This window comes from Apis cerana, linkage group LG9 (assembly GCF_029169275.1).
Source record: "Apis cerana isolate GH-2021 linkage group LG9, AcerK_1.0, whole genome shotgun sequence".
Lineage (NCBI taxonomy): Eukaryota > Metazoa > Arthropoda > Insecta > Hymenoptera > Apidae > Apis > Apis cerana.
Window position 1 is genome coordinate 3,432,744 of NC_083860.1, and position 27,180 is coordinate 3,459,923.

The 27,180-nt window shown below is 39.3% G+C and overlaps 2 protein-coding genes across 5 annotated transcripts in view; one reads left to right on the top strand and one right to left on the bottom strand.

Moving 5' to 3' along the window:
• The window catches only part of LOC108003939 (autophagy-related protein 16-1), a 490,268-nt gene that overhangs the window by 110,889 nt on the left and 352,199 nt on the right, over window positions 1-27,180 (bottom strand). For 2 of the 4 annotated variants that reach the window (XM_062079974.1, XM_062079975.1), the window contains one exon: window positions 25,678-25,737. The exons of the other annotated variants lie outside the window; for them this stretch is intronic. In XM_062079974.1, the coding sequence (XP_061935958.1) occupies window positions 25,678-25,737 (60 nt within the window). The remainder of the gene's footprint in view (window positions 1-25,677; window positions 25,738-27,180) is intronic. 4 annotated transcript variants of the gene reach the window in all.
• Window positions 1-27,180, top strand: part of LOC108003938 (uncharacterized) — a 193,918-nt gene that overhangs the window by 43,780 nt on the left and 122,958 nt on the right. Inside the window, exon 2 of the mRNA XM_028669762.2 lies at window positions 8,270-8,307. The gene's annotated coding sequence lies outside the window, so the exon portion shown is untranslated. The remainder of the gene's footprint in view (window positions 1-8,269; window positions 8,308-27,180) is intronic.

The window sequence follows — 27,180 nt, forward strand, 5'->3', positions numbered from 1 at the left end:
GAAACTGCTTTCCTATCTTCAGCCCTACAACGCGGTAATTTTCATAAACTACGGCAAAGGATGTTCCGTCATTACGATGCAAAGGTATTTTGCATGTATATGGTCAACCACGAGTGGAACACGCGAGTTAACCTACTCGATAACACCCACAGTTCGAAGCGTCTGTCTAACTTCGGTTTGTCTCGTCTGCCAGTCCTCTAGAGATCTGGTTGAAACTGCTTCTCGTAAACACCGTTACAGGAAGGGCGTACATTGGCACACGAGTGAATCTACACTCAGGATGCACCTGTGCACAAGTTAGTTCCTGGCACATAAGCACGCGAGTCGTTACGCCTCGTATTTCCATTCCTCGTTTCGTATATGTGTAACGAAGTGATTTCTATTAGATCATCCTTTCATACGTTTCGATAAAAAGAGAGTCGCGATTGAATATCGTTGAATATGTTAATCAAATTTCTTAGCGCTACTTTAGCGTCATTTTTGAATAACCTATATATTTGTTTTAAAATTTTCAAATTATGGAAAAGTTGCTTAAAATATTTCATTAAGATAGATGAGAAGATAAGTTTTGTGTAAATTTATTCCAATTCACTTTTTTTTTTGCTTCCTCTTTTCCGCTTGTACACGCACGTCATCGTGCTTGTTCCTTTCCCCTCTTTATTGTTCGAGGTATGCGCTGCTCAGCTGGCAATTTATGTAGGCTACTTATATGCTGACTGCAACTTGTATATATTTGGCGACTAATTAATATTTTTATCGATCGGTCTTGGCCTCTGCGATTTTACCGATCGATGAATCCTACGTTAGAGATTTTGGTTAGGTTAGGTTAAACGCTCCTCATTTTGGCATCAAAATAAGTTTCTTCTTTAGTCGAGCATTAGAGAGTCTATTAAATCACAATAATTTCTTTTTTCGATTCACAACTATCTCCTAAATATCCACTCACTCTTGCATTTTGTAAATTAAACAGATTTTATGAGGCAGATAAAATAATCCTGCTACTAAAATAATCTTAAGTTTAACTTCAGAAATAGAATTAAATAGAATAAAACTGTTACACAATGAATTGATCTGATCCTTTATTAGCTGCAACAAGACAATCCTATCGTTAGTGCAACTCTTCAATGATATTTAAACCGGTAAAGATATTACGTTCAACGAGCTTCGATAATACGAAAAAGCGCACGATAACTGCCATATAATAAGCGTGAATTCTACATAACGTACGTACATTCAAATCACCCGCATCGTTAAACTCTTATTACCATTCTCATTACCCAAGAGCGTACCACTGAAAGAGATTCGAGTTCAAGGTACGTCAAGAGAAACACCTGCGGCAATTGACCTTTTGCCTCTCGGTATGCGTGTTTCGAAGACATTGGGTCGAGGAAGAGGAAGATTTTTGAATTCTGTACGCGTCGTTGCACAACGTTCGTAGGAGGGGGGGAGATGAGGACGCTTCTCTTTCTCTCTCTCTCGCGAATCATCATCGCAGCACAGTTAGAGAGAGTAGCGGGTCGTCCAGGTCGTTAGTTTGGTTCGCGTGGAAATCAGAGCTCGGGCGCGATAAAACGTGAGGAAATTCGGGCGAATATTCGGGGTGGAGAGACGTGGGCTGGAAGGTTAATAGGAACTATGGTGCACGTAGCTCATTCTACGGTTGCGCCAGGTGCATATTATTCACGTCTTGGACGGATAGATCTCGCGCAAATTCATAAAGCAATCCTTTGTACGGATACTTCTACGAGGTTCGGTGCTCTTTATGGAAATTTCTGGGGGGAGTCCAGAGGAAACCAGAGATGGAAAGGAAGAAGGATGGTCGGTAAGACAAAGAGAACCATCCTGAACATTTTCCTGAGAAAGACTTAAAATATTGTCGGGCCACTGGCCGGGGAAAAATTCTTTTTACGGATGAGTTGTCAAAAGCTTCTCGTCAATTTCCATGACCTTGAACTGGATTATTAAAGCTTCCTTTTTTTCTTTCTTTCTTTCTCCACAAGTTGGTTTTAGTTTTCCAATTACATGCAAGAGTGGCGAAACAAAATTTGTATACAGTTTTTATTCATCGAAGCAAAATCAATCATCGATTATAAATTATTCAAAACAATATTTTTCCTTCTTCCAGCAACATTATTAAATCCTTAACGATCCTCCTTCAGAAACATCGATGATTCGAACTTCAATTTTTCAAAGAAGCCTAGTTCCACCAGCAAGAGGAATTTAACTTTAATCGCAAGACAAAACGTCCTCCTAATTTTAAACCACGTATACCAAAGTATACCAAAGCATACACGATAAGTAAAACGCTTCCAAGCGACGTTGATTATCTTTCCACGGCAGTTTTGTATGTGAACGCAATAGGATCCAGGCGCATACTTCGCGCGCCTAAGCGAATTCTTTCCGCGTGTCCGTCAACGTGATATCGTTCGAGCATTCGAGAAATTCCTTCGCTCGAGATCTCGATGCCATTTCGCCCCTTTCTCCTTTCGCCGATTCACCGCGTTTTCTTTCTCGCCATGAATTCGTGCTGAAAAGGGGCAGGGAGCAAGGAGAAATTTTCTTCCTTCTCGATACACGACACAACGAGCCGCTTAAGAGCCCCGTATGCGCATTCCTCTCCCTTTAACGCGAGATAGAGGGGATTACGTGAGCACGGTGTTCGTCTTTAATATGCGACAGGCGAGTTGACCTCGCCCTTTTCGTGTAGGTGTACTTGTTTCAGACTATTATCCAAGTACGTATCTCCCACTTCCCCTAAGCCTGGCCGAGAATTTATAATAAATAAGGAACATATCGTTGCGAACAGGACTCCTCTGTGGTCCCATCTTCGGACATATTCTAACGGAGGAGGGTTGGAGGAGCAAAGGGTGTAAACGAGAAATCGTTGGGTTGGAATTTTATAATATACTTTCTTGTAAGATGAGTTTGAGTTTAATTTGTAAAGTTATTTTTCTTTTCGTGAAGAAAGATTTGTGAAAATGTTATCGACGATATCTCGAATTTGATAAAAAGTTTGATCAAACTTTTAAAATTTCAAAATGTAAATGCTTAGCAATTTTTTTAAAGGAGATAGCAAAGGATAGTTTTCAAGACGAATTGTATGGAAGAAAGAAGACTATAATAATCGAAAGTTTATGGATACGAATGATTGGTCGAAAATTTTCTGAAATATCCCTAATTAAAATCTGCCTATCTCCCAAAAGGCATGTCGAAACTCTCCAAAGTAAAGCAATAAATGGAGTCGTGAAAATAACGAATAACGAATAATTTTCAAGATTTGTGAAAATGTTATCGACGATATCTCGAATTTGATAAAAAGTTTGATCAAACTTTTAAAATTTCAAAATGTAAATGCTTAGCAATTTTTTTAAAGGAGATAGCAAAGGATAGTTTTCAAGACGAATTGTATGGAAGAAAGAAGACTATAATAATCGAAAGTTTATGGATACGAATGATTGGTCGAAAATTTTCTGAAATATCCCTAATTAAAATCTGCCTATCTCCCAAAAGGCATATCGAAACTCTCCAAAGTAAAGCAATAAATGGAGTCGTGAAAATAACGAATAATTTCACGCATATGGAATTTAAATAACATACTTAAAGGCTATTGAAGTATGGAACCGTCGAATGGAATATTGAAAGTAAAATTAATAGAAATACCTGTAAATCATCCCCCTTTACCATTTACCAGAACAAATCACCGTGACGGGACGCGACGCACAACCCGAAGTTTAGAAAACAATTCAATAAAAGTTAACTCGTTTTTTAGCGCATGTTAAACCGGCGAAATTCCGTATAATAAATTGTGCTATCACGCGAACCAGTGATTATACGCAGCCACGGTGGATGAGAATACGATGGGCAACAGGGATTATGGCAAGATCGGATAGCGATTGAGAAAGAAAACGTTAATGCGGACCCGTTGACGGTGCGAAACTACATAACGACGATAATACAAGCCGCTCATAGCTAGATGTCCAGCTGGATTTCTATAAATCCCTCGCCGTTTATTCAACCACCGGTCTTCTATCCTCAAACATATGTCACGAGGCAAAAGACGCCATATAAGTTTCTCAGCTTCACTTTGTGTTATAAACCATTGCTCCTTAATACCTTTTCACCATTCTTCTTCCTTCTTCATTGGATTATCTTCGAGGCTTGCTCGGCTTAACCGAGGCTGGTAGCCGAGGAGCTTTTGTCGTTGCGCTACGAGTCGTTGAATCTCTATTGGATGTACCTTTGTCAAACGCTTTACAAGCACAGAATATTTCTAATTTGTTTTCTCTCTTTTTATACGCTGCTCGACATCTAATCTAATCTATTTCGTAAGTTAGATCATGGAATCGATCTAAAAATAAGATTGCAAAGAGATGGACGTTTATTGCAACATTTTTACTTTATAATTATTCCTTCTCATGAATTATACGCTGCTCGACATCTAATCTAATCTATTTCGTAAGTTAGATCATGGAATCGATCTAAAAATAAGATTGCAAAGAGATGGACGTTTATTGCAACATTTTTACTTTATAATTATTCCTTCTTATGAATTAAAAATTCGCAACGTGCTTCGTTAGTATGGCACATTGATTAAACGTGATAATCGTAGCAGCAGCCTCGCTAAGACGATCGTCAGCCATCTGGCGGTTCAATAATCAAGACAAATGCATATTCGTCGACACAGAAGATCCTATATCCTCTCGAGTGATGCATATCCCCTTAGCGACGCAAATCTGAGGGAAGCCCTTTATGAATTCACGCAGATACGAAGGCCTTGTTCGAAATAAATTTTACCTTCTTATAATTCGAAACAGATCGTTCCACAAATATATATACACATATATATTAACCCTCTCCGCATAGATGTTACGCGCAGACAGGAAACAGTTCCGCGTTATACCAAGCTAGACAAATATGCGGCGCGACTGCGTATCTCCCCGCTCGAAATGCCCCATTATCGGCAGATTAAACGGTACAACAGTTTCAAATCTCGATGGTACCACCACCTCGATTTATGTCGCATCGAACGATCGTTTCCACGATACCACGAGTGAATGAGAGAGAGAGAGAGAGAAAAGGAATCGTTTCGACGGATGAGATGGTGTAAACGCTGCCCGGATGATCCTATCCTCCTCCCCCCTGCGCCCGTATGCAAGGAGAGCGCACGACGAAAAGAAAAAGAGGCGGTAACGCCGGAAGCATAGGTTTTACGACCCCTCTTTTCAGCGGCATTAGTCGCATGACAACGTGTTACACACTGCACACGGCTAATTATTAATGTTACGGTTATTACCGGTACATTCGCCGCGGTTATGACCCATAAAGTAACGCTTTATCGATACGCGGAACGTGTTCCAGTGGAAATAGCTGATTGATTCTCTTGCCGCTTTCGAATCCACCTATTTCCACCTGGTTCGACGATTAAGTTCGAGCAGTTCGGGATGTGTATCGAAATTGGAGGAATAAACAGCGCGGGAAAGGAGCTTTTGCTTTAATTAATTCTTAATTCTTTCCTTGGTTTTAGATAAACGTTAATTTGTAAAGTATAGGAAGACGTATTTTCTTATGAAAATTTCTTGTAAAACTTAATTATCTTTTTTTTTTTTTAGTGGAATTATATGTATTCTATTTCTTTTTTACTTTACGTCGCAACGTAAGTTTTTAAGATTCATTCTCTTAAAAACAAATATTTAAGTGGATATAGTTTTACTAAGATTAAATAATGATATTCTGAAAAGGTAAAAATTTGGAGCGAGCAACTCTCTGGATAATAATTAATACGTGAAATTTAATTTTAGAGCAAGCAATTTCAAAAGTAGTAGCTAAAAGGAATATTATACCATATGCATGGAATAATGAAAGGAATTAATTATTCCATATTTTAAGTTTGCTCGTGAAAGTTCTTATACGAACTTCACTCTAGAACGTAATTCCAAATCATAATTTTAATGAGGACGCTATAACTTAATTGAATTCAAAATTCACGATATATGTACACAATATACAGACAAATTTTCTATAGAGACAATGTATCAGGGCGTATATCATTTTATATTGGCAATATTTTCGTGCGTAACACTTTTGCCACGGTAAGAATAATCAATTTGACACACGGTGAAATACTCGCTAATATTTGATAAGTAATGTTAAAATTAAACTTATCCCGCGAGTAGAATCGTCTATTAAAACACACTATGGCCATTTGAGATAACAGTACCAGTCATAACACCGACTCATAATACCAACGTCCCTCAGAGTTTCCTCATTTAAGAATAAAATTTCATTAAAACTGTTCAAAACTTCACCAAACTTCACCCCTTGCTTTTCAATTACATGATTTATGACACAAGGGAAATAAGACATCCAGTTAACCTTATAAAACCGAATAAGATTAACATTCAAATTATTAATATAAAATTACCCACTTTGATTGAAACGTCCCGACATCGAATCCTTGCAAAAATCCACAAATACGATTATTAAATGTGCAATTTTGAAAAGCGCTCTCGCAATCTTCAATATTCGATGTAATTTCGAAGCGAGTTTCTCGATCGCTTCCATCTCCTCAAAAATGGGTAACACGATCCAATTCTTTTTCGCATATGCCTGGATCGTTCGATTTGAAGGGTATTAGCTCCTCGGCCCCATGTTCATCCATTACAGTTTTCAGACACGGAAATTTATTCTCCCACCTTCTTCACTCGTTCTCCCTCCCCGGGAATATGAGAGCCACGTATAGCCTCGCAGGGAAGGGCGAGAGAGAAAAAAACCTGGAATTAATATTTCTTTCTGCGCTCCTTCCCCCCTTTTTCCCCTCCTCGCTCGTTTTCTAAGCCGGATTCCCCGAGAAAACTGTGAAAAGAATTTAAATTCCGCGGCGCGAGTTCTTATAACGGCCACGCTACGAAGGCTATGTGTCATATTAAAAAGTTCAGGAGCAAAGGAGGTCTTCCGGCCTGACGTTTATTTCTTAGCCCCGGTGATAATACGACGGCAGAATTTTCATGGCTTTTCATCGCCGCGACTTTTGACTTTTTCCCAATTCCAACCTAAGTCATCGTCGAGTTATTTGGGGGAATCGACTTTTCCTCATAACTTTTTTCTTATTTATATGTACCTTTAAAAAGTAAAATATGCCGAAAATGCTACTTTTGGTCTTGCATCACGCGCGAATTTTTCTTACAAATAAACCATGAGATAACCTCTCAAAATATGGCTGTTATAAACGTTTGACACTAGCGACACTAGCGTGAAAAAACGAAATTACTCTCCGAGCAGCCGTCGAACGGATAATTCAAACATTCACTTTTTAAAATCATTACCATTCTCAAATTCTCTTATTGTAAGTTTTGGAAATCCTTGTAAAGAATTTCGAACAATGTTAAAATTACCATAAACGGCAGATCCTCGGATCTTTCTTCGCAAATTCACAAAATACAATTAATTTCATTAATCGGTGGAAAACGGAAGGTGTTCCGTGCCTTTTAATCCGTCGATAAAACGCGTGCGGTACCATCAATTCACAATTCACACCGGTATTTAGTTCTAATGCGGGAAAGATGGAAATGGATGGATGGATCTTGGCCGTTCTTCCCTCGTGTGCAGATAGGAGGACCGGTTAATGCGGCCGCGGAACACACACTTCAAATAGACGTGATCGCTCGAAGGTGGCTGCGATTTCTATGGACGTTTGATGCATCCACTCCACCTCAATATTCACTAACGTTCCGCGTTATATTACTAACCGTATTGCACGTGTCATTACACACAGTGGCGCTAATAACTTATAGTAATGGCGCCATTACGTGTAGCGCAACGGTGTATTGTTCGAGATCTCTTTATGGGCTTTGGTTAACCGCCGTGAAACGAAAGACGTAGTCGGATCACATTCCACGAATAAATTGATCTACAAACAGGAAGAAGATATATATATACATGTATAGAGGGGAATGGAACATTTTACTTTTTATTCGAAAGCATCTCGTGAACTTTTATTTATGGACCCATCCGAAATCAATTGTTTCAAAAGAAGAATGAAAGTTATGCCGGTTGCCGAGGGAGGAGCAATCAATTTTTCTGCAAACTTACCGAGATTTTCTCTGAATTTCGTCGAATCTATTTCCAACATCGTATTTCTTGCGAGATTTCTTATTTCTTAGTTCTCCTTTCCTCCCGTTCGATGGAAATTTAAATTGGTCGTAAATTCATAAATAAGCTTCTTCCTCTTTTTTTCTACATTTTAATGTATTCTTCTTTCTTTTTTTCACAGCCGAGACTCGGGAAGAATCAATCACTGGCACGAGATTGGTAAGTCGATTAATATTATACATTATTTCACCAGAAGAAAATATTTGTAACGACGAGTAATAATATATTCCTTCTCTTCACTCGTCACACTTGAAAAATTTAATATCGGCGCAACGAGGATCGTGCAAGATAAATGATAACGAAGATTCGCAATAAGTAGGTGGCGGTTTCTTCGAGCGACGATTCTTCTTTGTTCGTGTCGACGTGAACTTAAACCTTCTTTTTCTCAAAATAAAGAAAAAAAAAAAGCTCGCTTTATCGCGAGTGTAACTAAAGGGAATTTCCGTCATCCGGCCCGACATTTTGACACACGACTCCTTAAAGTTTACTCGCACAAAAGTGCAGTTTAGATTTCTCTCCTCCTCCGCCAAGTCTCCTGACAGTTGGCGCACTCTTTTCGCTCGAACGGATTCGCGTTACTCATTTTCTCACCCGATGGCTTTATACGTTTGACATCCTATCCGACCAATCGTCGTAAATTATAGGCGATCGGAATCGTCAAGTGGGATAGAACGAAAATATTATTATTATTATTATCTTTGTGACATTCCTTATCGACAATTTTTTTGAGAATTGAGAAGAACGTGAGAATTTTTCAACTTTGTCAATTGCTACTTTTCGATCCAAGTAATTGCCATATTTGATTATTATATATTCCAGTTTTATTATTATTAAAAAAAAAAGCTTTAAAAGATTCGCTTAATTAAAATTAATTTTATATAATTCGAATGTAAAATATTTTTTGTCCCGAATAAAATTAATATTTCCGTTAAATTGAAAGAAAGAAATTACTTTAATTATTAATAATGTTCAATAATTAGATAAATAATTTCTAATATACTTGTCATTAATTTTATTACCGTTTAATATTAATATCTTTTAGAGATAATTTAATAAGAAAAATTTAATAACTCGAATTCCAAGATAATTTTAAGATTTATTAATAAAAATACTACTCGCGTTCGTATAATCGCGTATATATATATATTCTCAATCAAAAGTGATAAACTGTAAAACTAAAATAAAATGAATTACGATGTTCTTTCCTCGAGTAATAACAGAACAAGCATTAATTATTCCATTCATCATGTCTCCTGGAGTGTTAAATCGTTAAACGATGAATGTACTGTTATGTTTATCAAATCATGTTTATGATTGGATTGAACGTAATGGGCGTGTATTATAACCGGCACGTTCACCGGATCTAAGACTATTAGAGTTTTTTCCGTGGCGAAGGCTAAAACAAGATCTTTATCGGCAATAATTTACTATCCTAGAAAAACATAATGAATCAAATAATTAATGCTTATACCGCTATTAACTTTTAATATTTATCGCTGCAACATTAAAATCGCTTCGTAGACGAAGCATCTCTGCCAATGAATCATTTATGACGTTTCAATAAAAATTATATTAAATAAATTTATAAAAAATTGATACTTTACATTAATATTTATATAACACCTAATAGTATATATTATTTTTAATCGTACTCACAATTAACACTTTGTTCGTTACCAGCTTAATGATTCCATTATTTATGACCGATCGTATTATATACTTATTAAAAGTGTTACAAAAAATTCTATCGAAATTATATTGCCAGAGGATCACAACTAACGAGCCCGTTTAAAATACATAAATGCTTGAAACGATTTTAATAATTTCTCCCTCTCTTTATCTCCTTCTAAAAAAAAAAAAAAAGAAAATGTTCAAATCCCGATTACGCAAATATGTATAGAATCGATCGAAATTTTCGACGATCGTAAAGGCAAAGATTTTCAAAAGCCGTGACAAAAGCCGTGGATTCGTTAATGCACGGTTGATATCAAATTGTCAGCAAATTGTAATTATTCCAGAAACTCGATCAACGATCAAATAAATCGATTACATTCGCGTAGCGGTTTCATCCAACGTAATCAAGTTGAATTCTCATTAAAAGGAGCAAATTGACAATTCCTCGCGTATCGACTCGGCCCAATAGAAGCGTATGCGTGTGGCGCGCTTACGCGCCATTTATACGTACCGCGTAACACCGTATAACTCGGTTTATCGGTGAGAAACGTCTGAATTAGTAACCCGTTGCGTGTATCTTGGGATCGAATCAATTTAACTAGCGTCTTCCGTCGCAATCAACAACTTGCACATTCCTCGCCAATTTAATTCGCCAATGAAATATATAGACGTGATGCAAACTATTCGGGCTCTAATAGTGTATATAGGTTCGCGTAATTTTGTGTCGATTAAAATAGATTGGCATCTATTAGAGTAGGAAGATTTCTTGTTTTATTAAGATTTGAAGAGGATTTATAATTTTTAGGGTAATGAACGAGAAAAGAATGATGGAAAATTGTTTATAAAACGTTAATTTCTTCCATCTTCATTTCGTGATATCTTCTGGTTTTTTCAAATTCTCTATAAATTATTATAAATCTCGACGTTCCATTTTATTATTCTGAATATTACACAAAGATTCGTGATTACCTATCGACATTGATTCGAAATAAATTACAATTCACAGAGTTGAAAAAATTTTGCAGATATTTATGCCGATATTAAGAACAGGTGTGGACGAATAAATAACTTCGTAAAACTCGAGTTATGAGCTCGAAATTATTACACCGATACGTGTTCACGCTACTCTCCTTTCCTGTTCCAGTCGAAACGTCGATACGTGCCCGATTACGTTCGTAATAATGCAAGCAATTAAATTATATTTACTTTCAATTTATGTCGTTTACGGTTCAACCGAGTCCTGGCAATCAAACTTGTTCCACACCGCAATTACTCCGCGTTTAGCAGCTGGTGTGCAAGTGCGTTCGTTAAACGATTACCATCGCGGCATATGTTAATAATAAAAGTAAAACATTAATGTGAACGACTGGACGAACGTGTTTATGTTTGTCCATGAGATCGTAAATCAGCAAATAACGACATCGCCAAATAATGTTTCCCTTTCCTCCATGTATTAGCCGATGAGTTATGTGTAACCGCGCGTCGCAAATTTTTTTTAGAAAATTTTATCCACGCAATGCTTTCCCAATGCGAAAAACATGCTCGAGAACAATTTTACAATTTTCTCATCAATTTTTTTTATATTAACTGTCATTTTAAACGGCGAAAATCTTTAAAAGCATGCCTTAATTCCACATCTTCCCCATTATCCAATCTACAAAATCTGCTCAATCTCTAAAAATCAGCTCCCAATTACAATTTCTCAACCAACATCCTCCACCGCGTATCGTCCGAGGAGAAGGATCCTTTGTAAGATCGTAAACCGAGAATTTAACGCGGTTGCGCCGCGTTGAGGCGAGATAAGAGAAAAGAGGGCAGCAGGATCGAACGAGGGAAGGAGAGGGAAAACGAGAGAGAAAGATCGAGGAGAAAGACGTCTGCATCCCGTTTCCACCTGGCTTCGTTCTCTCCCCAGAAGATATCTCTGTGGAGTGGCGGTGTAACGCGGTAGGACGGCACGTAATTAACGCCTCATGTAGATGGTATCGTGTTGTGGACGATCCGCGTGACGACCGGTGATGTACGGCCTCGCCGCTGTAATGGAATATTATTATCGGTCAGCATCGACTCGTCGAGGTTGAATTAGCGGCGTCGCCTCGCGATCCCCTTGCGAAGCCAAGATGCGAGTGTCGATGGACCGTCGCTTGCCGGCCAACGTTCGTTCCTGGAGAGCCGTTGAGAGGCGATCCATCTCGCAACTTTCGCCGTCCATCGGGTGCTCGATCATCGAAACACGCTGCATTCCGGAGATACGTGGAGGAAGACGGGGATGAAGAATCTTAACGGGACACGGGACGAGCGTGCGAGATCCGTTCCCATCCGAGAACGGGATTGGAGTGGATATTGAATTCGACAGGTAGATTGTTTTTTCCCCGATCGTGGAACGGTTCTTGCCGAGCTGGAGCCTCTTCGGGTGGGTTTCGTTCGATAAATTTGGAATTTAAAAAAGAAAGTTTATTTTCAAATGCTACGATTATAAGAGGAAGAATTTGCAGAGGTATTACTTTGGACAAAAAAAAAAGGAGTTTGGGAAGAGGAGTTCTTGATTTAAAAAGAGAAAAAAGAGAAAGGTAGGGAATTATCAAACTTTGCTTTTTCGACCAACTTTATTCCATCGTTTCGATCTGCTTACCTCGTTATGCACTTTTTTAACGAGCCTCCGTAGTTTCACAACTTAATTATCGCCACCCGCGCGACAATAATCTCAAAACAATTTAACGAGCCTTGAAAACTTTATCTAGGGCGATCGGCATAAAGGGCCCCCTTGTAAACGGGCAAAACGACGGGGGATTTTGAAGGCGCGAGGAAGACAATGAGAGATGGAAAGGGGGGAGGGATATCTTCATCGAGGGAGGAGAAGAACGAGAAAGCGGCGAGATCCGAGCGCCATTGTGCGAGAAGAACTCGCTGTCGAACTTGGTCGACTTCTTAAAAAGTAGTAAAAGACTGGGGGAGGGGGAGAGGTTTCTGTCCACAACTGACAGGGATGTCCTTCCCGTCCACGTTGCCTGGAAAATTGACGTAGAGAAACGACGTTTTTCCACGACGGGTTCTCGTTCTTGCCCGAAAGCCGTTTTCAAACCGTTTTCAACCGCTTCCACTTCCGCCATCTTCTTTCATCCAACCTGTCCCCGCCTTTTATTACGATCGCGCCTCGCTCGACCATGATCGATAGTTTCCAGCTATCTAAATCGTGTTTCTTAGACACGAATTGATTACTTGGACGGGATCTTTGTTTTTCTTTCTCTTTCTCGGCGGCGTGTAATCCGCGCCACGAGTTGTACGAGGGATTCAGATATTTTGTTAGGTTAGGTACCGTTTTCTACGTTTTACATTCTTTCCTATTTTCCTTTGCGAAAAATATTTGTCCATCGCAGTTATAGAAATTATTTATAGATATTAATTAAGTAGGTATTCTTGCCTAAAAATTCTATTGGTTTCATCGAGAACTTTTGCTCAATTTCATTTTCGAATCGAGTATCTTTGATGTCTTCGATTATACAGTAGAAAATTTAAAATGTATATGATTAAGTTATATGGAATAGAAAAAAAAAAAATACTTTCCATCGCTGGTAAAAACTTACATTCAAGCGTCGAGCAGTCCGTCGTAACGAGGAACTGATTTATGTATCGCGTCTTCAAGGGATACTCGTTCAATTTTTCAACGCCACTTCACGCATCGCGCTCTACAATTCGTCATCTTATTAAAATGATTCGCAGTCGTATCCCTCTTCATTCGAGGAAACACATGAAAATCGCACGGTCATATATCTGGACGATGAATGCATGCTGAGAATAACTTTTTGTCCACGCAAGAATCTCTCGTGCACAGCACGTATTTCAAACTTGGATGCATTTATTATATGACGTTTCACGTTTAACCGTAACATGCGATTGACTGACGCGATCGAGTTGATATACCTACTATGCATCAATAACAATGTTCCATTTCTAAAGACATCTACCGACACATAAATTTACTTTGAAAACAAAAGTTAATCATCGATAAATATAACATTGTCCAAACTTTCTACGAACACCAACGAATTATCGCAAAATATTATCCTTGCCGATTACTCAACTCAACCTAACCTCTGAACATAGAAATTCATCCAAAATCACAAAGTCCGATTGAGTCCGCCATCTTCCGCTCAAAATTCACCGGAATGACGATTTATACGAAATTGTAGCGCAGAAACGGCATCACGCAAGGACGAAATTACAGAGAGAAGTTCCATTGGCCGCACGTCGAAGAGGAACGAGGCGACGAATCCGATTTTAATGCGATCAGTGCACGGTTGTGTGTACGAGTTTCGAGTACGAACAGTAGACGGCTCTCGCATCGGCAGTGAATGCTGGTTGGATAAGCGTTGCGGTCGCTGTGGATGATCGTTGGAACGCTTTTGATTAGCGCGAACGAAAGTGAAGAAGTTCTAATCTGTGGTCGGCTCACGTCAGCCAATTAGAGTTCGCCGTGGATGGCTCATCGAAGTTAGATTGCCAAGACTGGCGGGCGGACTTAATGAGCAGATTTATATGATTTCCACGTCGAATAATCCTGTTTCGCACGGATCGGACCTTCTCAAAATTGGAATTCCAAAACGGATAGGCCGAAACTACATTGGCTACATTGTTCTCGACGAGCAAGTCGAAGTAATTCCTAGGTTTCTGATCAACCTAGCGTTTCTCTATTTTGCTTATTCCCCTGTCGGATATAATTTTAGTTATTGAAATTTGTTTCAGACACTTTTTGTGATTTTTCATTCAATTTATGAATCAAAGGAATAATTTATTCAGCCCTATTTTGGGAATCTGAGAATCCGACATTGCGATCAGTCTTATCCACTTGTTTATAATTCGGTTATACTTGTTCAATCAGTTACACGTCGGCGAGTATTTATATTTCCCCATACATGCGAAAGACGAAAGACGGATCGAAAGATGGATTCGTTCCTTGTTGCACGGAAATGGAGAGGAATCTTTTAAGGCGAATAGAGCAATCTTTTATTTCCCTTTCGGAGCTCCGCCTGTTTTCCCTCTCGATACGATCAGGATCAAACAGACGGATCCTTTATTGCGAAGAAACGAGAAATTAATCCGAAAGGGTGGGGGGCATAACCGTTTATCTTTTATTGCCCGGCTGGATCGTGAAACGAAGGGGGACGGTAGTCAACGCAATTTTGGGCCGAAATATTACTCCAAGCTCCAAGTTATTTCGTTCTTCAAAGCTCTTTGACTCGGAAGACAATAAAATCTTCTCATTGTTATATCTTCCGTGGAAGCTCGATTAGCTGAATTTTATCTTTATCGATGATTATTATATTCAGAAATTGTACCGATTGAAATTTAGAATCGATGCTTATTTTCGATAAGTTGATTGTCCGTAATTGTACGTGTTATTCGATCACGAAGTAGGTCAATCGAAGTTGCTACGATCTCTTTTAAATTTGTTAGAAAAAAATTATGGATAAAATTACCATTAACACCCGGTGATTAGTTGAAATCTCTGATGGAAATCTGGCCAAAGATGACACGAACCGTGTAATTATACTCTTTCCCCTCAGGGCTGTTCATCCTTTTAAAACCAAGTTTTATCGAATCCACGGGGATACGGTATCTCTCAAGATCGAAGTGAAAAGATTTAACGTGCTCCAGGGGTGAGACCAATGAAACGAGCTTCGCCGAGGCGAGAAGAGGTGCAACAAAGTGATGGTGGAGGAGGAGGAGGAGGAGGGATGAAATAAGAGAAGACGCTTGCATTCCTTCACGCTTATTGGTTTCATCAGATTGCTTTGCTTCTATTAGGTGATGTCTATACAGATACCACGTACCATCGACACGTTCTCTAATACCCGAAGGAACACCAAACAAATGAAACGGCGCGCTTGTACTTCCGCCATTGCCTTTTCATACCATCTCTATCCGTCTTTTTGTCTATATATTAGTTTCATTGATATTTTGCATTGATATTTTTTCGGAAATCCATTTCAATTACACATTTTGTCGAATCATAAACTTGAGAATTGAGAAAAATTAATTTATATTACGTTAAAAACGATCTTATTTTTTTACATTGAGAAATATATTCAAGAAAAGAAAATCTTTATCCGTGTATAGACACACGTATCGTCTCTCCCAATCGTAGCTCAATATTTCCTAACTTTGAATCAAGAGAGAAATCTCGCTGATCCCTTAATATCGTCATGGCTATTGTTTACACGGTACGCCGTCGGTTACTTCGTGGCGGCAAAAGGAGGAGAAAAGATAGGAAAAGAGATCGGACGGATAAAGAGGACGACATTGGATATCGCCAGCGGCCATTGCTAACAAACCTCGAAATGTAATAAAAAGCCAGATTCTCCGTACACAGGGTGTATTGTGTACGTGTGTTTTCCTTACCAATATAATGGAAGCTCGGTCCACGTTGGCCCAGAAATAAGTATCTTATTCGATATATAGAGGAGAGGATTTAAGGAATGAAAAATCTGTCAAAGACACAATGAGGCAACGAGTACACGGGAACCTATGCACCTGCCTGCCACCTATCGGCCGTCTATCTACTTATCTGTTTGTTGTTAGACCAAGTTAGAAACGTTCTCGTTATCGATCATTCCGTTCCATATTCCATCGAGCCGGCCTCGATGCTTTTCGAGAGGGGTACCGCCGACTGATGACGGAGAGGGGGAGGGGAGGGAGTCTATTGTGACGGCGGTCAGCCTTCGGAATATTAGCGGCAAAACTGCCTACTGAGTTTACTCTTTGACTGTGCTGGCCGATCGATACCGACAATCTGCGGTAACCGTTAACGACGAAGGTCAATACTGACAACGAGACCGAGTTACGACAATGACGAGCCGCGAGGACCGCAATGATGACACCCATGAAGTCGACGAGTATAATAATCCGTGAATTTACGTTTAACAGCTCCTCGTTATCGCACTATCCCCCAGGATTTCATGTAGGCGAGCGCTAGTGAATAGGATAATGCGTTTGGATGATTTTGAAAAGTCAAAACGATAAGAAATACAGCAAAAGTTGAAATATATATGAAATTGGATTTGGAAAAGTAAAATGCAGATGAAGAGTTTATTTAATTCTAACGGAATATTAAAAGGAAGTCATTGATATTTTATTGATGATGAAATTGGCGACGATTTTGAAGGATCTTGATAATTTTTTGGATTCCTTTTAAACATATTAAGTTATTATATCAAGAAAATGGTACTCGACATTCTCCTTAGTTGTTGACAAAGCAGAGTGCACGATTAAAGCTTCATTTTGATAAATTTATATAATATTATATCGAAAAACTTAAAAATTAGACCAATATAATCCACTTATTTAATTTCTCAAGCTTGATCCTGCGTTGAGAAACGACGTCCACACACGTGGAAATCATATTATACAGAATTATAACAGATCTGCTTCGATTCACATACGAATCGTAACAATAGAAGCAGCGATAAGAGAGCTTAAAACTTTCCTGAAGTTGCGTTCACTCGAAAATTCGAGATCATAGTCCGGGATATTCGCGGTTGGCGTAGCAGAGAACGATAGAGAGAGAGGAAGCACGAAATTCTACCACGTTTCGAACGTTCTGATTAATTCTTTCTCGCAGGTGTTTCGTGAAATTTAAAATTTCTCCTTTGCAAACCAACATTCGAGGAAGAGAAGAGTTCTTCAAGATCGCAGACTCGCTCCACACTTTTGCCTAAGAACGTCAAACGGACGAACAAGTTTTGAATGGGATGGCGAGCCATTGTCCCTTCCATCGCTCTTGTTATCGCGTTGCAACTCGTGGTTGTAACGCAGCGTACACTATTACCATATAATTATCAGCGGTGGCAAGTTTGCAGAGAGATATGTCATGGTGTTTTCGTTGGATGTGCACGTTCCATAGGAGTTCGCCGCAATAGGGAATTCAGGAGACAGCCCGACGAATTTCGATAGCTTATTAAACCGATTTAATTTATTCCTCACTCGTCAACGATGAATTGTGATAATTCGGATTACAGTTTAACGATTCTCTTGGAAAAAAATATACAAAACTACTCGGAATTTTTGATACTTAATTTCCAACTTTTAATCATTTCATTTTTTTTTTTTTTATAAATAATCAAATTGCCCGATTCGACGTCATTAGACGTTATTAGACACGTTAATAGACGCTTTAATGGGAATTCGCTAAACAAACGTCACTTTATAACGCTAATTACGTCGTTAAAACTGGCAGCCGGTTGTATATATATATATATATATATTACATTAGCACCTTGCCGAGTGTGCATAACGTAAATGCAGAAATAAACTCCTTCCCAAAAGATGTTAATTACACGGGGCCCGGTGTCTAATGAATCACGTTCCACGAGTTATGCATTATGCACCCGGCATAGGCTGGCTACAGGAATTTCAGATATACATTGAACAGTTAAGTTCTTCGACCGACTGAGAACCGGTAGGAAGTCGTTCATATGGATCCGAGCACGTGGTAATTACGAGTCGGGCCAGTAAACATGACGCCTCTATGCATCGATTGTCGAGGAAAGCACTCCTCTTCTATTAAAGAAGAGAAGTGACACGCGAGAAGTGGTAGAAAAAAAAGAAAAAGAAATACAAACGAATCTTTCCAACCAAGATATTTGAACGGAACGGATCTCGTGAAGGATGTAACGATAGCTCGACTATGGACGGTAGCGGAAAAATACCGAAACCTATATCGTTAATCAGGCAAAAATTTCCGCGGTTACGAGCGAAGAGAGAGAGAGGAAGTTTGGACAAGCGCCAATCCAGCACGAAGGCGCTTGCAAGAGAACGAATGCTTTCCACCCCGAAATCGAGCATTTTTATTTATTCGAAATATTTGGCATCCTTTTTCTCTGCCTATCTCATACTCCCTCCTCTCTTCGCCCTTTCGTGTTCCCCATTTGACGACGAGATTTCGATCGAAAGGGTAGCGCACGTGTAGGAAAGAAGCAACGAGCTCGGACGGCGGTGTCGCGATTTTCCGTGTTCGATTAGCAAATTCTCTCGTGCCACTCGAGGCTCGAGAGGAGGTAAACGAGAGGCCTCTCGTGTATCTCTGCATGCATCATCCGTTAGAGGCGAGGAGGTGTAAAGGAGAATAGGATGAAGGTGGTGGGGGAGGGGAAGAGGAAGAGGAAAGTGAAATACGTCGGTCGGGAACCGTCTTGAGCCTTCTCTTCCGCGGACGATACGTCGTCGTGACTGCTCTCAATAATAATAAGGACTCCTCTTTCTCGTGGCGGCGGGTGGAATATAATACAGCGGAGAGAGCTGTGGAACGAGAGAGAGGAGGGGAAACGTTGGATCGCGTCAAGGAATGGGAACGGAGATGGAGGCAGGAAGGAGAGAGACGGGTACAGGAGATGAGACGAAGCTTTCCTCCTCCGGGTACCGTTATTTCGCCAAGGTTCTTATTTACCTTTCTTTCCTCCCCCTCCTTCTCCACACGTCGTATATTTTCGGGGCGGAGGGCTCCGATACCGACCCAACCACTTCGTGATCCACTGATCAACCTCGCGACGAGCCGTGGAACCTTCTCTTCCGGCGAACCGTGGATGGAATATCTCTTCGAGCAATCTCATTAATGAAACGATTTGAAATATTGGCTTCTCTTTTTTTAAAATTGCAAATCCTAACTTTCTTGATTTTTTTATTACAAAGAAAATAATCCTAATCAACTGACTTCGGAATTCGACGAGCGTGTTCGAAGAAGTGCATTCCATTGAAAATTTCCCTGGCGATGATTTTTATTCATCAGTGTATCTTCTATCTATAAAATAGCCCTATCAATCCTCTCAAAAAAAAAAAAAAAGAAGAAAAACTCGACATTACTTTGTCAAACTCTCCAACTCTTGGATCGAAAATTGCCCCGGGGGATAAACCCCTAATAAATTCAAATAAATCAATTAAGAAAAACAATCGATCCTTCGAGCCCGACGAACTTATGTCCCTCTTTAAAGACTCGTCTCGATCGAGCGTGTGTACCTAACGAGTTCCCGACTCGACAGTTTACCGTATCTGTCCGCGCGGTTAACGAGGACGAGCGTCTCATGATTCCTTCGTCCTCCGTCTCACTCCTCCCTCCCGCTCCAGGAATTTATAGTAATTCTGGAAACGGCGCGTCACTCGTTATATAGGAGTGGCGACACGACGTTGTAACGGCTCCAATAGTTTCGGCCATTCGACCGAAGAGAGAGCGAGAGAGAGAGTATTTAGTCGATAAATATATAGTCGGTGTATCCGCGACACGCGAAACGCATAAACAATGGCGGCACGTCACGGCCACCACCAGGAACACGGTGAAATTGATCGTCACTTCGCGTAGCAAAATACGAAACGTAAGCCCGTGTGCATCACGTCAAGATTAATAATGGCGATGATTGAATTTCAAGAACGTTAAGCGACGGCTTACGGTACATGAACAGAGAGATACGGGCGTGTACGTTTGCGGCCTGGCCGACGTTGAGGGATCCGCTGCCTCGAATATTTCGGAGATAAAGCTGCCGGTTTAATTCTCCTCATCGACTCGTTTCGAATAATAATTTGAAGATTGGAAGATTTTGTTTTTCTTTTTTTTTTGTAATATAGGCGAAATATCTTGTTCATAGACAATCGAGAAAAGAATAAATAATAGAAATGGAACTTTATTTTACTGGTTCAAATCTGTTTTTTCTTTATTCCAAAATTGTAGTTCATTTATTATTACTTATTGATATAAGCAAGGATTCAAAGGAATGAATCTAATCACGAAAAGAAAATGGCTAAGTAACAAATTATAAAAATTTAACTGAAATATATCATCTAAAAAAAATCATTCCATCTTGCAAAAATTTTTACACAGCAGAGAGAAATAATTTTCGAATAAGAATATATACTTCGACCAACGTCCAATTTATCGGGGCAGTAAGCGTAAAGCAGCCTCGACTACTTGGCAATGGCGAGCATCACATGGTATATTTAAAACATAGCGGAAATATGTGGGTATCGAGATCAGTGATTCGGCCGTCAAGGGTCCCTGGGATACGCCGAAGGGAAATAATTTCCCCATTCCGAAATAACCTGACCGTGAGCCGAATGGGGGGAGAGGGCGGAGGGCCTCCAGCTTGGCAAGAGCCTCGGCATTGGTTCAAAGTGCCTCTAAACCAGCCTGCCTTCCGAACATACGCGGTAACTTCCGTCGATTCGCGAATATCGTGAATTTGCAAGGCTCGCCAGCTGCGCGCTAGTTACTCGTTGAATCTACGATCCCGCCCCGCCTGGCTCGTGCGCCGAATTCGGTATTATATACGGTTTAACCCCACCACGAGGTGAATCTTGAATCACGAACGACGAAAAGGACTATCTCACGCGGAATCTTTTTCGTTTCTATTATCGTGTTATGTGATAAATTGAAATTTCATGATTGTAAATCTTAATTAACAACAGGTAGGATATTTGTAGACTTTTGAGTCAATATATATTATATAGCGTGTTTTTTTTATTGAAAATGATGGACGTGTTTATCAAGGATGACTTTTGGTAATCAATATTTCAATATACAAGCATCGATATTATTACCGAATATCACAAAGTAAGGTTATGTTTATCAAAAGGATCTTTATCGTGCAACAAGATCTTTACCGTATAATCTTAATTAAACAACAGGATGTAGGATATTTGTAGAAGTTAAGTGACTTTTAGTAATCAATATTTCAATATCCAAGCATCGATATTATTACCGAATATCACAAAGTGAGGTTATGTTTATCAAAAGGATCTTTATCGTGCAACAAGATCTTTGTTGTACAATCTTAATTGAACAACAGGTATAGGATATTTGTAGAGGTTAGGTGACTTTCGGTAATCAATATTTCAATATTCAAGCATAAATATTATTATCGAATATCACAAAGTAAGGTTATGTTTATCAAAAGGATCTTTATCGCGCAACAAGATCTTTGTTGTACAATCTTAATTGAATTTATAGAGATTAGATGACTTTTGATAATCAATATTACTGAATATCACAAAGTAAAGTCATCAAAAGGATTGTATTTGTAGAAGATTAGGTTAAGATTTTTAATCGTTTAGTCAGTTATGAATTATGTTTATCAAAAGAATCTTTACGAAAAACATTCACTAAACCTAACCTTTCCACAAGCTTTAAATAAATAAACAGATAAAAATTATTAAAAAGAATTTAATTCAATCGATACTATATATAATACCCTAAATCTCAATTACGAATGTAAAAACACATTCGAAGATGGAGGATAATAGAAGAATGGATGAAAAATCTAATTTAAGATGCTTGGCTGACGCTGCTCGGCACTTTTACCCACCAGACTACGTGTATGTGTGTGTCTGTGTGTGCCTGGTAATATAATAATATCAAATTACGTCCCGACGCTTTGTACGCTTTAGAAAGTTGCGCTAATATCAGGGTGATTAACGCGCGTGCCATACCCGTAATATGACGTACGAAATTCCGAAGGATATAAAATTCCGTAAAACGTAACACAATCCTGAATCATTTAACCAGGCTATCGTTTCGAATCGCTGGTTACCCTTAACGTATATCCTGGTTATACGCATGTTTCTCTCCCTGCACGGGGCTGGGACCACGCGCTCGAGGGCGAGGCTAGGTTGCAGCAACGTTTTTATTGCTTATTAGGTATATACTTTCGTTACGTTTCTTTCACGATAATAGCGCCATCGCTCGTTAAACTTCATCCCCTTTATCCGAGGCTGGGGTATAAATTTCACTTTGCCCACGAATTCCTGATTTCCTCCTGTCCCGACGATCTTTGGTAATGCTACTATCTCGGCTGATTAATGTCCTCGGCTGATGGACGTTTTACGATGTGTTGGTGTATACCAACGCATTGGGGAGATATCGTAAACGGAGATAAAATTAATTCTAATCGAAAATGGGCGAGGAGGGAGTTTTATCAAAGAGCCACTCACTTGGATCTCCTTTTTCGAGAACGAGAATGCGTGATATATATACAGAGGGGAGTACATGCTCGTTAAATCGGTAATCTTGCTCTGAGACTGAAATATGGAGCATAAATTTCACGGTGTATCGGGCGCGAAAATTTAATTGCTTCGATGAATTAGCATACTAACGAGTGGAAAGAGCAGGGATATCCATCCCCATTTTGACCAGCTCCTTCGAAATGAAGTAACTTTTTCACTGGATGCTCGAAAGATTGGGCCTCCCTCTCTTTCCCTTTCTCTCTTTCTGTACATCCTTCTGGCCACGAACGAGTCGATGCTTTCGTTACTTATGAGGGGAGGACGAGGTAAATGAGACGAAAGAGGGCAGATCGAGGGGAAAGATTAAAAGGGAAGGGGTTAAGAAGCGAGAGGGAGACGATGGGTTTAACGATGGAGGGGGAGGGGAGGTTAGGTTAGGGTTATCCGATTCTATGCCACCACGGTAACCGTGCAGGTATGGGCCAACAACCATGGGCTAAAAGTTAGGAGAAACTTCCCTAATGTATGTGGGAGAGTCGGATGGCTTGCATCCATTCTACGACCGGGCGGTCCAGGTCGTGACCTGCCAACTGACTCTCCCTTCCTTCCTTCCTTCCTAGCTTGGCTTGCCTGCCCCTCCCCCCTCTCCTCGGATCTCTTCTCGACGTCTCTTCCATAACCTTTATCTAATATCCCCTTCCCATTCGGGTTCACGATCGTCTTCTCTCGGTTATCGCGAGGCCAAGCAACGTACGTGTAACCAATTGGCAACCTTCTAACCTCGTTCGACCGTAGTATATTCCTTTATAGGTTGTACAAGGTGGATGTCCCTGATATTGTATTCCAACCCGATATCCGGCTGTATTTGTGACGCGATGAAAATCTTCGCTCGAGGCCGAGATCAGGTGTACGCGTTAACCGTAGGCCCGTTTCTTCCCTGATTGTTCAACGTCAGCGTTATTAAGCTGGTTTAGTTAGAAGTCGAATTCTTTTCTTTCCTTTTTTTTTATCCAATTTTCGCTTTTTAACTCGAGAGATCTGATATGAATCTGAAGCACATCGAGGAAGGGAAGAAACGAGGGATAAAAATGGGGAAAGAGAGAAAAGAAAGAAGCGTAGAGATCGCGTGAGAAAGACTCTCTCGAAGGAATTTCTTCTTGTTATCGATTCTATTCGATCTCCGTGAACGTGTTTCGGTTTTTTCCATTAATTAGCCTAATAACCGAATCTATCTGGCCCTATCGTTTTCGTTTCTTCCCGCTAGGAAATCTATATATGACAGGACACACGTATACGAAGAAAAACGAGGTTCGTGATGGTAGCTATCAAGTCGTGAATAATAGAAGAAGGCCCGTTACTTCTAACGTGTTACCGTCCTCCCGGTGATTTATACACGTGGATATGTACACAGTGTATCTAATATTCTCGGTGACTTGCCGACAAGAGTTGGTATGATAATACCGAACGATTAGATTGTTTGACAAGCAAGTGTTACAAGGCAGCATAGGTCGTGACATGCAATCCTTGTTTCTGGTTTGCCGACTTACTCGAGATCTCCTTTCCTAACATTTCTCCTAAGCCTGTTATCTCCCGTACGCGTGAAAAACTTACTTCGAAGATGAAGTATATTCGAAGGGAGGAAATATGTATATATATACATTTTTTAAAGATTCTCATTGAATAAGAAATTGTACGTATGCAGAATACAAAGAGGGGAATCTAAGATATTTTTGAGAATAAGTCGAAAGTTTTCTCCCGGTTAATAAATTTATTGCGATTTACTTTGCTAACTAAAAATGATGAGAATGCGGAGGGAGGAAGTGGAAAGAAAAACTGGTAAGAAGAGGATCTCTCGGTGGTTTACTTATATCTCCATTCTTCTGGTATGCAAGGATTTTTCCTTTAAGAAGATCCAGTTAAGGAAGAAAAATTCGTGCTCGACGGGGAAATTTTTAGATTTTGCAGTTTCTTTTACGATCCCTTTATTTGTCCCCTTCGTAACGGGTCCAGTTTGCAATTTCGAATGATTATCCAACTTTTTCATCCCTTTAAATCAAATCTTTCGTTCAACGTTCTAATTCAATCAATCGATTCAATTTCTAATACAATATTTCTAATCCTTGCATTTATTCTCATCATTAATCCATCATCTATATTGATCTATATCGCAGTCTAAATCATTGCCGTTGCATAATCGCAATTAATAATCAAATTTAGATATTCTACATAGATATTCAAACGCGTCTACGTTACAATTTTATCAATCTGGTAAAAAAAAAGGAAAAGAAAAAAACCTAGTTTCTCTAGCTTACATAATAAACGAGCACACGAGCATGCTAACCCTCCTCTTTTTGCACAGGAAGCAACCGTACTCCGCTCAATCTAGAAAACTTTTTAGTCGACATCCTGTATTATAGAAATCAATCAACCGAAGTCCTGTTCGCGGCATTGTATCGGGGATCGTTTGACAAAAACCACTTCCCTCGCCGGGCCGCTCATTAATGAATTTATGCGCACAATTTCCCTCGTTACCCCTTTTTTGCGCGCTGGGTAAATCGGATAAAAACGGCATAGTTGGCCGCGGGAGAGATCGGGAAATGCAAATGCGTTTTCGAGAAAGAGAGAGAGAAAAAAAAAAGAAAAACCGAATTTCACATAAATGTTTCGCCATGTTTTTCTCCGCGGAAAGACGGATAAAGGCGAGAAGTGAAACGACCGCGAACTTTCCTTAGCCTTTTATCTCTCCCTCCCCCCGTTTCTTGCACGGCTCTGTCGGCCGCAAAAACTTGTACAGACTGGTATTTCTGTTAAACATGGAAATATCCCCGCCGGTTACATGCTGTTGTACTGGACAAATAGAAAAATTCTTCTTACGTGTTTCCAAGGATGAAGGCGAGTCGGGCCTCCCCTCGTCAAAATAAATGGATCACTTACCTGGAACAAACAAACAAAGAAAAGAAAAGTATAGAGTTTCGAGAGCGGATCGTGCGTGCGCGTTAATCATGCTGCTCGTGTTCGGACAGCTCTCTGTTTCTGAAAATTGGTCGTGAAAGCGAAAATGGTTGTTCAAATTTCGATGAATTATTATTTTTTAATAGATTTTTGCACAGACAAAGAAAAAAAAAATTTATAATTCGATAAACTACATCATTTTCGTGCAATTCTTGTTTATCTTCGTCCTACGAATTGCAATTAATTCAACCGTAATAACACGAAGTATTTTATAATCTGTTTCACAAAAGTAGTTCTTATATACCCCCTAAAAAAAGAGAGAGAAAAAAAGGAGGGAAGATATAATCAGATTCTTCTTACTTAGAATTATTTCATGCACCAAATGGCAGGATGGGCTGTAACGAACTCTTATAACTCGATAAATATATTATAAAATTTTTTAAGCGGATTCCCAACTTTTCCCCGCCATTCTTCCAGTTCTTATGAAAATGTTCACGCAGATACGTCTCGAGCGAGTAATCGAATTTTTCAAAGTAAAACACGGGAAGGCTCTACCTCTTTTGGATAAGAACTTGATGCGCATAAACAAAATAGTTTGTGAGTAACGTAATAAATAGCCTTGGATGTCTCGGAAGGAAGGAAGGGTTAAATGAACCGAGATCGAAAAGGCGCGAGAGGGGCGGACAAATAAAGCAGGCAGAAGTGTTCAAAAGGCTGGAGTTCTGTTTGCCGTGTCAAAAATCAACACAAATTGAAATCACCGGTGACCTGTGTTGACTGGGGAAAATCGACTTGAGCTACCTAGGATTTTTCCATCGTCTATCGCATTTTCCAGATTGGGCACTCGATGAGAAAAAACGGGGAAAGTTCTTCGAAACACGAGAAAGATTTAGAAGAAAATTTCTCGAGCATATGGTGATTCTTTTCTTAAAGAAAAAATAATAATAATAATAAAAGAAGAATAATACAGAGTTAATTTTCTTAGAGAGAGAGAAAGAGAAAGAGAGAGAGAGAGAGAGAAGAATGAAATAAGGTACGAGACGAAGACTTTTTTTTTCTTTTTTAATTGATATTTAAAAATTTCAAGCGAATTTCAAGTCAATTTAATTCAACGCTTTTAATGATTCAATCTCGTCGGTAATGTTATTAAGATTGTGCAACACAGGTACACGAATGAATGCAATTAAACTCTTTTCTAATTTGTAGAGAATTATTTCGATAAGAGGTAATTAAATTTTTTTCTTGGGTTAAAGAAAATTATTTCAAATCAGATGGTTGAAATTTTAATTTATGTTAATAAGATTCCTTCGCTAAATATAATATCGAATTAAGCAACACCTTGAGCTGCACTAACTATTATTCGTTTAATAATTATGTAGGATGTTTGCTATAGAAACAGAGTACAAATTTATTCCAATTATTTTA